This window comes from Tigriopus californicus, chromosome 7 (assembly GCF_007210705.1).
Source record: "Tigriopus californicus strain San Diego chromosome 7, Tcal_SD_v2.1, whole genome shotgun sequence".
NCBI classification, from domain to species: domain Eukaryota; kingdom Metazoa; phylum Arthropoda; class Copepoda; order Harpacticoida; family Harpacticidae; genus Tigriopus; species Tigriopus californicus.
In genome coordinates this window covers 1470234-1484052 of record NC_081446.1, presented here as the reverse complement: position 1 = coordinate 1484052, position 13819 = coordinate 1470234, and the positions used below count along the sequence as shown (strand labels likewise).

General features: G+C 40.2%; 2 protein-coding genes across 2 annotated transcripts in view; one reads left to right on the top strand and one right to left on the bottom strand.

The window, feature by feature from the left end:
* Nucleotides 1-786, top strand: part of LOC131883850 (uncharacterized) — a 5304-nt gene extending 4518 nt beyond the window's left edge. The window contains exon 3 of the mRNA XM_059231444.1: nt 455-786. Coding sequence (XP_059087427.1) covers nt 455-668 — 214 coding nt within the window. The 3' untranslated portion in view covers nt 669-786. The remainder of the gene's footprint in view (nt 1-454) is intronic.
* Nucleotides 787-10729: 9943 nt separating this feature from the next.
* Nucleotides 10730-12329, bottom strand: LOC131883774 (ribosome biogenesis protein NSA2 homolog). Its single transcript, XM_059231331.1, has 2 exons — nt 11967-12329; nt 10730-11396 (listed from the first exon to the last, which is right to left on the bottom strand). Exons 1-2 carry the CDS (start codon nt 12138-12140, stop codon nt 10788-10790), a joined length of 783 nt encoding a protein of 260 aa, XP_059087314.1. The 5' UTR covers nt 12141-12329; the 3' UTR covers nt 10730-10787.
* Nucleotides 12330-13819: the final 1490 nt, after the last annotated feature.

The window sequence follows — 13819 nt, the reverse complement described above, 5'->3', positions numbered from 1 at the left end:
TGGGGAGTGGGGGGAGGGAGTGGCAAGAGCAAGCCACATAGATATCGGAGATTTTTTGTATTCCAAGTCTGGTCGCCTTGAGTAAAACCAAGGAGAACCTAGCGTGAGTTACAGCAAATCAACAATTGCTGAAAAAAAATGTTCTTCGTTCAAAATTATACTCAAAACATATTCAACAGCCTATTTATGTGCCCTTTTTGTCCCATTTAAAAAGACTTATCCTTGTATTCTGAAAAATTGTTTTGCCATGAAAAAGTATCACATTATGATTATAAAAAATCCGTGAATTGCTTAAAAAATTGTTTGTGATTATTTGACCCAATTTTTTCCCAAGCCCTGGTAATGACTCATTGAATTAGACTGACTACACTTTGTGTCCATTATTTAAAATGGTAAAAAAAGATGGAACATCTTATGTATACTAACGTCGTCACTTGTATTTGCTTGATTCTAGATCCTTTTTCACTCGCATCATGTGCACGGTCCAAGATAGGTGGCGGAACACTTGCACGAAGAACTACTTGCAATGCTTGGGACCTGAGATTAAAATGTCCATCTTAAAAGATGAAGAGCAATTGAAGGCGGTTTGGACAAGTCAGATCACGGATTTTGAACCAGGGTTCACCTTTGATAAGGATTGCGAAGGCTTGTTCTTGCCGAACTTCTAACTTCCTTGTGAAGCAAACTGTTGGCTCCAAAATGAAAACAGAACTGGTTACGCCCAATTAGAAAAAGAAAACCAATCTTTGAAAATTATGAATGAAATACAATTGATAACTCCTGTCACCTTGGAGTCGTTTCTTCTGCTTATCAAGACGATGAGGATATGCGGTACAAATGGAAGGATACATGAATGAGAAACATCAATTCGAAAAACGAAGTAGAAACAGAGTAACATCAAATATCCAATGCGGCATGTCATTAAAAAAGTGACTATAGAACCATCTAAGAACGACCAACTTGATCAGTTTACCTTTCAAATAAACAGAATTTGCACCTCTGTTTTTGGATTTGATTCAAGTATGCAGAAAAAGGACCGCAATGCCACCTGAACAAACTCATTGGAAAACGTCTGATGAGCAGTCTATGATAGGCAGGGCTTGAGTAACTCTACCGGTAACGAGTCAATTTTCGACAACAGTAACGGTATGGGTAAGGGAACGATTTTTTTCGCCCTCTCATTACCGTTATTTTCTCTTTTAAAACGTTTTTTTAAATGTATGAAGGTTTCCTCTCCGATTATTTTAAAGTTCCATATCAAATGCAGTGACAATAACAGGAGGTTGCGACTAAGCTTATTAATACAGATGGGGGAAAATTGCAATCACATATTTTGCATATTTTATCCAATTATTGCCTAAACTGAATATTTTGAATCTTTTGGGGGACAGAGTCCAGTAAATCAACGAAGAAGATGTCAGCATATATTATGGGACTGAAACCCAAAGTTCAAGTCACATTATTAAGAGCAAAAAACTTTTTAATGGTTTAAGCAAATTGTGGTGATGCCCCCTTTTCTTTTTCTGACTCAATGTCCCAATTTAGGTGTCAAAACCCCTCTAGTTCACTTTTGACAGCACCAGAGAAATCAACCATTAGTACGGCAAAGGACTGTGGCTTTGATTATGGAAGTGGCTACCAATTGTCCTAGGCAGTAGCCATAGTGCTCTTCCGAAAAGACCACATCCCTGATTGAGGAACGCAGCCTCTAAATAACAGCTTCGACATCACACTTGTCTGGTCTTTATTAGTTTTTCATGTGACATTTCTCCTTCTTGTTGTGAAGACAACCAGTTTGCATCAGGGCATGTTTGGGGATTTTCTCCCTAATGTTTTCTTTAAGAGCACTATGGTTACTGCCTAGGACAATTGGTAGCCACTTCCATGATCTCAGCCACAGTCATTCTGTCGGGGACCAAGCTCAGGAGTGAGTGCTTTGCTGTACTAATGGTTGACTTCTCTGGTGCTTTTGACGGTGCTGCCTTATCCCAGTTACTCTCAGAGGCTACTACGGTGGGCCTAGATGTACTCATCACCCTCTGGATTACAAAGTGCTCAAGTAACCAGAAGCCGTAAGTGCGTCGGAATCACTCATTTAGAGCATATATGGGTGTGCGTCTAGGCCTTCCTCAGGTCGTTTTGACAGGCCTATGTTTCTTCAATCTGCTCAGAAGGTCCTGCCCCTCACCCTTTTGGGCAAATCCTAGTGACCTTCATGATCAATTACTCGCAAATGGCCCAACAAAAACTGACAGCAGCATGTTTACCATATCTCATGTATCTCAGAAGAAGATTGCATAGCCTTTTATTTTTGTATATTTTTTAGTCTCTTGATTTTGCTCCTCATTAATAGTTCCACTGCATTCATGATGGAAGCTATTTTTGGCAAAGTCAGCAAAGAGGCTAGGCAATGTTTGAACTTGGTCTTAGCATGGAAGGATCCTTCTGTAGTCAATATGCCCTTTATTGTAGAGGCTATAGTTGCTTGGGTCAATGAAACCAGGGTGGTGCTTGAAGAACACCCAGTAGTTGATAAGTCGACTGATTTGACCAATGTAGAGGTTGAAGTAGTATCTTCTCTTGAAATAGAGCAAAATAAGATAGTTTTGGAGAAGACCCTCTGTCCTGTTTACCGGAAGCAGCCTTGTCCTGAAGAAGGAAAAGGCTGTCAGTTTGACCACCCTAAATGGTGTCAAAAACTTCTCAAGTTCGGCCTTGAGAAGTACAATAGGGAAAAGGAATGTTCAAAGGTAGATTGTCCTTTTTTTTCACCCGTACATGTGCCGTCAGTCCATGAGACTTAAGACGTGCTTTTATGTACGGTGTACCTCCGTCCACGTAGAAGGGACGCAAAGAAAGGCGAAAAATAGGATAGCTCAGTTTTGTAGTTTTAGAGCTGACCCTATTCCTAAACCTAATCCCACACCACCACCCTTCCTTAATCAATTTATCTTCCTCCCTCCCTCTCCTCCTACCCCACACCCTCTCTCCCAATTCCCTCCTCTACCTTCAAATACCCAATCCACCCCTATTCCTATAAACACTCTCCTCCCTAGTATTCCTTGCCCCACCCCTATTCCCAAAATTCGTTCCTATTCTAATGTAGCTGCCCAACCCATTCCTCAAACCCAACCTTCCCGTTTAGCTTATGCTTTGCCTCCAATAGAACGTAGCTTTGTTGATAAGAGGGATTTTTTACGGTTGGAGAGGATGGTCCAAGATCTTGTGAACTTGGTCCGTCAAAAGAGAGGCCCGTAAAGGGGCTACATTTGAACGTGCATTGTCTGATTCCTAAAAAATACAGCACAAAAGACAAGATCTTAGAAGAACTAGCCGTTGAGAGAGAGATTGCATTCATCTCTATAACAGAAACCTGGCTTCGGCCAGGGGTCTTAGATGAAGAACCAACCATAGTTGGTTTCAACTTAGTTCGTTGTGATAGGATACGCCCTAATAATCCCATATTCCCACGTGGGGGCGTATGCCTATATGTTAGGAATGATTTGCGCATTAGTCATGTACAAATGTCGAATCGAGAAGTAGAGGTCTTGATTTGTCATATCCGAGGGCTTGATCTGTCCATTGTAACAATGGATAGTTAGCCTTGAAGATTGGCCCCTGTGTATGCCAGACAACCGAGATTGATCTGGGACCGTGGGGATTAGAGGTAGCTAGCGATTTGTATCCTTAGTCAATTGATTGATGATTGTTTGAGGCCCTGATAAAGGAAGCTCGAACTATTGCTCGTATGCCCTGATTAAGGTTATAACCGGAGGCCTTAAGATAGGTCTAAGAAATTGAAGTCCTTGTACTAGGTGCTCTCCATCTTTGAGAGCTATCAAGGTATTTTCACCTAGTTCCATGCTTCCGTTCACCACGGGAATTCAAAAAGTCAGGACCTTTCACCCCTGGCTGGTGGACGGAACACCAGAAGCTTCATTCATGATATGAAGCAAATTGTTAAGGTCGAAGGATCCCTTGGTGACATACATGATGTCAAGTCAGGTGTTCCCCAAGGTTCGATCTTAGGGCCCCTTCTTTTTATAACATTCGTTGCCCCGTTTCAAAAGCTTTAGTATTACTGCCAGTCTCTCTTCTTATGTTGACGATACAAAGTTAGTTTCTGGTAGGAATGGCCAAGATTGCACTAGACTTGCAAAGGACCTAGATAGAATCTATTCTTGGGTTACTAAGAGCAATATGGCCCTGAACGGAATGAAATTCCGCTCAATGACCTTCGGGTCAATTCCTTTGAATACTCCACTCGTAGATAATGGAGGTAAAGATATTGAGCAGGTCTCATCTATGAAAGATTTATGTGTAGTCCTCCAAAATAATGGAAAGTTTGATGAGCATATCCAGTTGAAGGTGGGTAAAGCTTTTCAAATGTGTGGTTGAATATATCGCACGTTTGAGTCTCAAGACGGCATCACGATGCTAACTCTGTACAAGTCGATTGTTCAACCACATCTTGATTATGCTTCACCCATTTGGGCTCTAATGAGTTCAGCAGGTTTGCAAAAGCTCGAACAATTCCAAAGATGTTTCACCAGGAACATCACAAGAATGAGAGAACTCTCGTATTAGGAGTGACGAAAAAAGTTTGGACTGTACAGTGTTCAGAGAAGGTACGAAAGGTATCTGATGCTGTACGTACGTCTTCAAAAGCATCCATGAACTTTGTCCCAACCCAGGATTTAGGGTCAATTCTAGTGACCGTAGAGGCTTAATGTGCGTTTTGAGAGCACCTTCAAGTCCTCGAGAATCTAGGCTAGTTCGAACAATGAAGTCCACATCTGTTCTTTCTCGGGCTCCGACATTGTTTAATTTGCTGCCCTCAAATATTCGTAGGGAATACGTAGGCCTTGTTGATCCGGTTGCATCTTTCAAATCAGACTTGGACAAATGTTTAGATAGTTCTGCGGATTATATTCCCTGTAGCGGTTAGAAAAGCCCGTGAAAAATCAACCCCCCCCCCAAAAAAAAAAATATGTCTCTGAATTCTTTCTTCTGACATGATAAGGCCTGGGCTTCCCAAGTCTAGCTATCGGCAAACCTAGCCCCTTGAGGAGGGCAGTCAAAACGCCAACTGGGCCAGAATCTCCTTAATTTAATTTCCCTTTTTAGCTTGGATTTAACCTGAGATGGTGTAAAGCTATGATAGTTTAGAACAACGCCATCATCGGAAAAAGGGATAATTCTTCTTTGAGTGTTTCACCACCATGAGAATTTTGACTTGCGAACTGTTGGTTCAGTAGTTCGGCCATGATGGAGGCATCCTCTTGAGCCAACCCCATAGAATCCACCAACGGCCCAACGCGGTCGGTTGATGCGCTGGTGTTCCTAATGTAGGCGTAAACCTATCTCAAATTTTGATGGTTGGAGAGGCTCTCTTCGCACTGCAATTTTGCTTCTTCCAACGTAGTGTAACACAATGAGGGCCGCAAGGCCACTCAAGGTGCAGTGAGTAGAGTTGTTCACATCGTACTGGTTTTGTATTTCACATACAATGGTATTTATAAGGGATTGGAGCTAACGCAGTAACTCGAATTAGCATCTCGTTGTCTCAATAGATGTTGGATATAAATGGAAATATTTCACTTTTCTAAAGCTGGTAGAAAAACCCAAAAATAGCTTGCAATATAACTTAAAACTGACTTCATGTCAATATTTCATAATTTTGATGCCATACTTGTCAATTGCAACTTTAATCAAGCTTAATTCTCAATTTTGATAAAATTATATCAACGTTGAATAAAAACATTGCTAGGGCGTAGAATTTAATTATTGTTAAAAGTGACAATTAAACCGTCAAATGTATCTTTCAAATACTTTTGGAATTTGATAGGATAGTGTACCTTTGGCACTGCAGTAAAATTAAAGGCAAGTTTACATCTTTTGTAAGTTTTGAGTGACTTTTTTGCTACTTTTAGAGAAAATGGAAAAATGTTATTCCTGTCCTTTTGTCGGAAAAGACATAATATGCCTTGGGAATAACTGGAAGCATAATTAGGCCATTTTTCAATCTTTTAAGGTGCAAAACACAACTTTCAACTTGTAATAACTAAGCATCTGCTAAATAGAAGTTTGTGAAATTTTACGTCAATACATAACTAAGATTACTTTTAATACTGATTGACTACGTTTTTGAGACTGATGCATTTAAATATGCCTTTAGTGATTTAACACACTTATGTGAGCTACTTTTAAACATGCGTGTTTTACTAAAGCTGTTCCTTTTGTCTCTTTGACAAAGAAAAACATATCTTGATGTCTTGGCATTTGAGCAAACACTTAACCAGAAAATAAAACCACCTTGAAAACTAATTTCATAGCACTATGTTCACCAGGGGCCGGAATTTAAGTTTCCAGCCACTTGTGGAGAAAGTAGACTTTCTCTTATGTCAAATTGGGCTTCAAGTGATTTCGAGGGAAAATCATACCTTGAAAGCCGGTTCTTGTAAAAGAAAACTGTGTATTCAAGGCGTTCAACGACCTTGTCGACTTTCTTCAAGCCTCACTTTTATAAACTCAACGCAAAGAAGGCCCCCGCTATTGTATAAATAACTATTCTTCCTTGATCCCCGGCATTTGGGAAAGGTAACAACAATAAAGATCGATGATGACTCACATCATGCTCACATACGTCACAGACCTCCGGTACAGTAGTGCAGATTTCCATGAACGACACATTTCGTGGGATGATTATTACTCCACCAGCCCTACCTCTATTATTGTGCCTGTTCGATCTTTCCGGGCGGCAACTTTGCACCCATATTGAGCAATTTCTGCGCTCAGTATCTCATTATTTAGCCGTGTTTCATTGATACATATCAAATCAGGACACTCATTGCACATTATGACCTGAAGGTCCACTAATTTGCCATAACGGTAAGTTTTGAACCTTCAATTCCGTTCCAAAACACTGAGTTTACCTGGGTCCCAGATCCAAACCAAACACATTTACGTAAAGACTGTGGTTCTACGAGCTATACATAGCTTTAGCTACCCTTCAGTCACCCTTAAACGTACTTTGACGCGTTTAACCCACTTGTTGAGCCACTTTCTTCATTTTCTGTTGAAAAATACATATTCTGAATGTGTTGTTAATGTGATTGCAGATAATGATTCCTAAAGAGTAACTTATGCCATAGAACTAAACCTTAAGGTACGTACAAACATTTACAAAAATCGTGTTTGGTTTGGATCTGGGAGCCATAAAAACTCATTGTTTTGGAACGGAATTGTGTTTGAAGCATGCACCATTCAATATTACTGGTTTTGGATTGATTGAAGATCTGTTTAACACCTTTGGTACAAGTGTAATTCTGTGTGATCAAAATCAATCCCAAAACATGGATGCAAAAAAGTACGTAAAAGAAGTACTAATCGAACTTCATCAATCGGGGAACAGGATCTGGAAGACTCGCGAAGAGTCAGTGCAACCTCAAAATTACCAAATAGCAAAGATGCTTTGTTGAACATGTGATCTGGTCGGATGAGAAGATCCTTTGATAGAAGTAGTTGCCAATGCTCCCAATGACAAAGTTTTGGGCAAAAACCAGGAGAACATTCCTGGAACCAGAGGACGATATTTGGTCGCCAAAAACTAGCCTCTAGCACGGTGTTACTCACAATACTGATGAAGTTCTTTTGCAAATGCCAAGACCTCTAATAATGATTTTCGTTGTTATTGAAACAAAAGGAACAACTTTAAAAAAAATCATCTTGGATTCTAGCTCAGATTAGAATATTAATCCACTTAAAACCTACAAATTTTTAAAAAACGTAGTCAATAGATGTTGGGAGTAACCTTAGTTGCGTTTCCAACTAGAATTCTATTCACATCCGTGGAGCAAACTATTAGATAACTCGTTTTCAAACATTGCATTTTCATCAAATTTGACAACAAATGTCTCCGGTTATATCTTAAAGCAAATGCCAAGAAATGTAATATCCGTTTACTACGCCTAAAGTATAAAAGGATATATTTCACTTTTCTGAAGCAGGTAGAAAACACGAATATAGTTTGCAATATAACTTAAAACTTACTTAATGTCAATATTTCACAATTGTGATGCCATACTTGTCAATCACAACTTTAATCAAGCTTAATCTTGAATTTTGACAAAATTCTAATTGATTGAATAAAAACATCGCCAGTACGTAGAAATTAATTATTGCAAAAGGTAACAATTTTGGAAATTAAACTGTCACAGGTATCGTTCAAATATTTTAGGAACATGATAGGATAGTGTAGCTTTTGGCACTTAAGTAAAATGAAAGGCAATTTTGCATGTTTTGTAAGTTTTGTAAGTTTTAAGGATATAATAGTTCTCTAATTCTCACAATATTTCCACTTGCCTTTTTGGCAAAAGCTCAAGCCTTTCTTACAAATTCAAATAGAACCTCAAGACTTTACACACAAAAGAGGAAATATTAAAAAAAAACTATTTGCATCTTAGCCCAGGTCTCTTCGCCCTGAGATAGCTGAAATAAAGCGCCCAGAGTAACTAAATTTGATCCAGAAACCTGCATGGTTTAGGGTGATAATTTGGGGGTCCAATTTGGGAGACAATTTTAAGTGCTTTGATTTCAAAGATTTTGAAATAATGAAATTTATTGAAACCTTTGGTAATTACCTCAAACTTTTGCAAAATTAGTTTCAGGCTGTCTTTTTGCGTGTCTTTTTTTGCTTTTTAACAGCCTTACATCTTTGAGTGTTAGAATTTTTTGTGTATGTGAAAGAAAAATTCATTTCGTGCTTTCAAAAACGTTTTTAGTGATTGCTTTGCTCACAAAAAGAAGTTGTATTCCGAGCCCTCATCGTATGTCACGGGAGATGTAAATTGATGGCGTTAGTCACAACCTCCCGTGATTATTAATTTGACCCCATCAGTAGCAAATAGTCATTGATTTTGAGATGAAGCTTTCAAAAATGTGGGAGGATACCTCTACACATATTTTCTTTCCCTCATTCTAAAAAGAAGAAAGCAGCGCAGAAAAAATTCTGCGTCACTGGTAGCTTTACTCAAAAGGTAAAAAAACGTGTAACAAGTATCGCCGTTACTTGTAACGGCGTTACACAAGCCATGCTAGCCCTCAGAATGTTTAATATTAGTGGAGAAAGAATTAAATCAAACAACCCTTAATCCTTGAACCCCTACGTCCTTGGAACCTCTATATTTGTCATTTGTTTCATGCCTTATTTACAACCGTTAAAAATCGTATAAAACATACTATTTGGAGTTATGGGCCCTTTTTCCGCTGAAAAATTTCAGCGGTATCGTTAACGATAACACGTTACTTTTTTTAAAAAGTAATGGAAACTGTAAGCCGCTATTTTTTGGTAGCCGTTCAAACTCTGGGGATGGGCATCATTAACCCTCAGCACAGGTGAAACCACCAATGACAAAGGCTTTAGAAATTTGAGAGCCTTTTTTATTTTGATAGGTGTCCAAATTGACAAAGTACTTAAACTACCTCCAAAAGTTTGCTTGACCTCACTCAAGCCGGGATAAAATGGCTTGTAGGCAAAATTAATATTATTTGATTTTACTTTTGGTATAAACTCCTTTGGGTTAGTTGAGACTCTTGATCTGCTTCATGTGTAACATTTGCAAATGTATGTCCATTCACGGACATCTAAAGAAAGAGAGGTCTTCTAGAAATCCATGGGCCATTATAAGATAATTGTTCAGAAATATTGAGCGGTTTTGAAGTTTTAGAAAATAGAAAAAGGAACCAACAAGTGACACCATTTCATTTTAAACGAGGAGTGCTTGATTAAGGAATTCGTTACTTTGGCAAAACGAACAGAAATTGTGATCCGTTTTTTTTTTAAATATAAATGCTCATTTGCAATATCTGCGTCATGGAACATCAATTTTGATTAACATGTAATGGATATACATCCAATGCTACATGAGATGGTGGGTACCAATAGTGGAGCTGAAGCCCTGAAAAGCAAAAAATACTCTTGCTGGCTGATCTGAAAACTGTTGGGACAAAAATGTCAAAATATGCTTGAAAAAGTTGGAAATAAATGGACTTGCTTATCGCTACTAGGAATGAAATTCCCGGCTGAAATTCGTTTTGTCCTGTTGTGACAGATAATCTCGAAGATATGTTCAAACATAATTCAATCGGTGATTTGTGATTTGCTCTTTTAACAAAAGGGAATAAGTATTTTTCGGTGATTTTCTAACCACTTGAGGGGCTTTTATACCCGGTACTATTGAAATGATTATTTGTTCTCTTTTTGACGGTTGTTTCCTCATCAACTTTTTGTGACATTTAAACCACCAACGAAATTGAGTTCAACGGATTGAACAAACCAGTCTTTTTTGCTATGATGATTTGGAAGGTAAATATAAGATTACGTCCAAGCAAGGGCTCCCTAGCAAATTTGTTTTACTAGAGAGCCCTAGTTCAAGCCAGATTTGAAAGGTGCTGCAGAGTCAACCAAGACAACATATTCACATGAATTTTAGACAGGAAACATATCAAACAAATCGGCCTTTAACCACTAATATCTTTGGTACAACTTAATGTCTGAACTATAATCGTCGAGTTATTCAGTTCAAATGTAGGTTAAGAGTTTATCATTCCACTGAAGTCCAGGAAACTGGCCAAGTTTAAATGCAATCGGTCATTTCTCGAGTAGAGACTGATCATCAAAATCTAGTCTCGCTAACGATGACGTAGAATCAATCAAGGTGATGCCAAAATTCCCATAATCCTATTTCGTTTTATTGTCCTGTCTGAATTTTGCACGTTTTTTTTAATTATTTACTCAATAACAGGATAGCATTAATACATCCGTCATTTTCGGGGTTGTTGGTGACCTGGGCGTACTTGCCCCACACGATCTTGCCGCCCGCCGTCACCATGCCCAAATCACTGATGTTGACCTCAATGATGGTACCCTTGGTGATGACCCCTAGACTGGTGTACATGGTGGACGATGGGTTGCGCTTGACCCCAATAATAGGCAGACAAAATGTGGTGCGGAGTTCGGGATGAGTCACGTGAGCCTTCTTAAACCGCAATCCCGTGGGTCGAATGAAGCGCTCGAATTTGGGAGGCTTACGCGTGAAGTCATCCGGCACGTACGTGACCTTGGTCACCATGCGTTTCCAGCTCTTGCCGCGTTTGCCGCTCTTCAACGGGCGAAAGACTTCATTTTCAGACTGCATCCGGACCTTGGGCAACGGAACGTTGTATTTGGCAGCTTTGTCCTTTTGCTTCTGTTTGACTTGAGCCGCAATGGCCTTGCCGGTCTGTTTGTCTTGACGATCCAGCAGATAGGCGGGCAAGGCTCCATCTTCGGGGCGGTCCAAGGTAGTTTCCGTGCTCTTTTCCTCGAAGGCTTTGATCTTTTTGCGGAGTTGAACCTGGTTCGAAGAAGAGCAGATATATATGAGACTCACATGGAAGAGTCAGGATCGATTTGGTCGAGAACAATTACACGTCAACTTTGGATTGCATCCAAAAACATGGTTTTGAGAGACAGGGCACTTTGGCATGCATCCGTGCGGATGTTTGAAGCATGGCAGTTGGGCTCATGCTGGGCTCATGCCAGGAACCACCGTGAGCCAATTCAGCTTGGTAAATAGTAAGTTAACATTATTCATCTCCGAGTCACATTATTGGGGTGGAAGGAAGAGTAAAAATGCGCACACCTCCCGTCGATTCGTTGGAGGGCTTTTTCAAAGACGCGAAAAGACGCGTGGCGCGGACGGCTCAATGGCATCTATCGCCAGGAATGAACCCAACCAGCAGGTCAACATGGTCAGGTCTGATTTGGTGGAGGTGCGGATCAATTTCAACTCTAGGCCTCAATTAGTCTCTAATTGTGGCATGACACAGTTGGTGGGTCTTTCAGGTTTCCGGCTACCAGTTCAATACAAAATGCTCTCTCGGCTCATGAACCAATCCATGGTGATCTGACTGAAAGAATATACCTTTTCGGAGAATCTGCGTTTGTTGTAGATCTTGGCCTTCAATCCGCGTAGCTTTCTGGCCGTGGCCGCCCGTTTCTTGGGTTCACGGGCCGCCTTCTTCCGCGTTTTCTCCTCATAATCCAAACGACGACCATGACGCTTCCGATGCAACTCGATATGCTCGTTTTGCGGCATGATGTAGCCCAATCAATCTCGATCACTGGCTGGGCCTCAAGTCACCGCCCGTTGAGCGGGTCAATGGGCGCGTGTGAGACACGGCTCGAAGAGTGAGGCCTATCAAGACTTGAATAGCCGTCCCAGCACAACCGACCACGGATCTCACGAACAATCGAGCGTCCACGTGAGAGCATGTTGTCATCTACAGCTGCCTGCCAAGGGTGACGAAAATAAGAGGGGAAATTAAGACCCAGGCCTTGTCAATCGGAAGGCCAGACCATAGATTGAGGCATATTCAGATTTTTTTAAAGTTATGGCATTGAAGTTGAAAGTCGTTATACCGACCGAGCATTTTGACCGAGCACGTAAGTCTGGGGTTACCAGTGAGTGCTGCCATAGATTGTAGAGAGGATATTCAGACAAACTAGCGAGCAGGCTTAACAGCAATTTAATTCCAATCTCGTAATTGTGTAATCTCCAAAAAAAAGTTGGACGTAATCCACGGTAAGAATAAGGCCTCCATTGAACATGACCACTTAAAAACTGAAAATAGAGTGGTTCAGGTGGTCAGTTCGAATCCGAAGGCTTTTTTTCTGTTAGGCAAACTCTAAGAGAAAGATGAAACGCCCTGTGGGGCCCTTTGAGGTTGAGGGGGAAATCAAATCCGGGAAATCCTATGGTCAGCATCAGTGCTGCCACATGGCATATTTGCATGCCAAAAAAAGTACATCTGGCATATTTAGAACCCATAGAGAACCAAGTAACTAGAATGCTTAAGTTCAACAGGAGCTGTACTGCATGCGCATGTTTTCAGGTCAACTGACTCTGGGTGGCAAGGGACAATGACATTTCTTGAAATCTTACTTAAGGCAAGTTGAATTATTCCCATGAAACGTTTCCTCTTCTTGTATGTTACAAAAATAGATGTACAAATAGCTGCAGAATAATAAGAACATGCTTTTGTGGAGATAACATACGTAACATGTAAAAAAAAAAGATTCAGACAGGAATGAAAGTGGCTGTAGAGGCTTAATGTGCGTTTTGAGAGTACCTTCAAACCCTCAAGAATACAGGGTAGTTCGAACAATGAAGTCTGCTTCTCTTCTTTTTCGGGATCCTTCATTATTTAATCTGCTTCCCTCAAATATTTGTAGGGTGTATGTAGGCATTTTTGATCGGGTAACATCTTTCAAATCAGACTTAGACAAATTTCTAAGTAGCATTCCCCTATATTCAAGGACCAGCTTGGTCGACCAACTCAAATTCATTGGTGGACCAAATATCATAAAAAGATTGAAAGGGTGATAATGGATAAACGAATTAAAATCTTTCATTTTAATAGTACTGGGGGTTGCAATCCCTGTAGTGGTTAGAAAAACCCGTGAAAAACCAAACCAAAAAAAAAAAATGGTTTCAATATTGTCCAAGATGATCACGACCACAAAATTTACGGATTACGGATGTTGTTGGTCCACATTCATTTCTTCTCCTTTCGTAAGTGGAGCTGGATTGAATTTTGGATTTCCATTTCTTCCCATATAGTTTCCATTGTTATGTATGTATGCCCCTCACCACCATAAAGGATTGCTTCAGCTTAGCGGTGATTGTGGCTTTTCCATGATAGTAAACGGCGGTTACAATGTCCTTCGTCCTTTGTTCCATTGCAGAGACCAGAGATTCGAGTTCCAACATGATAG

Bases quoted from the DNA above. Each gene is read 5' to 3' on its own strand.
- LOC131883774 (XM_059231331.1), bottom strand. From the start codon at position 12,140: ATGCCGCAAAACGAGCATATCGAGTTGCATCGGAAGCGTCATGGTCGT. The intron at 11,397-11,966 runs GTATATTCTTTC...TCTTCGAACCAG, and splicing joins AACGCAGATTCTCCGAAAAG to GTTCAACTCCGCAAAAAGAT.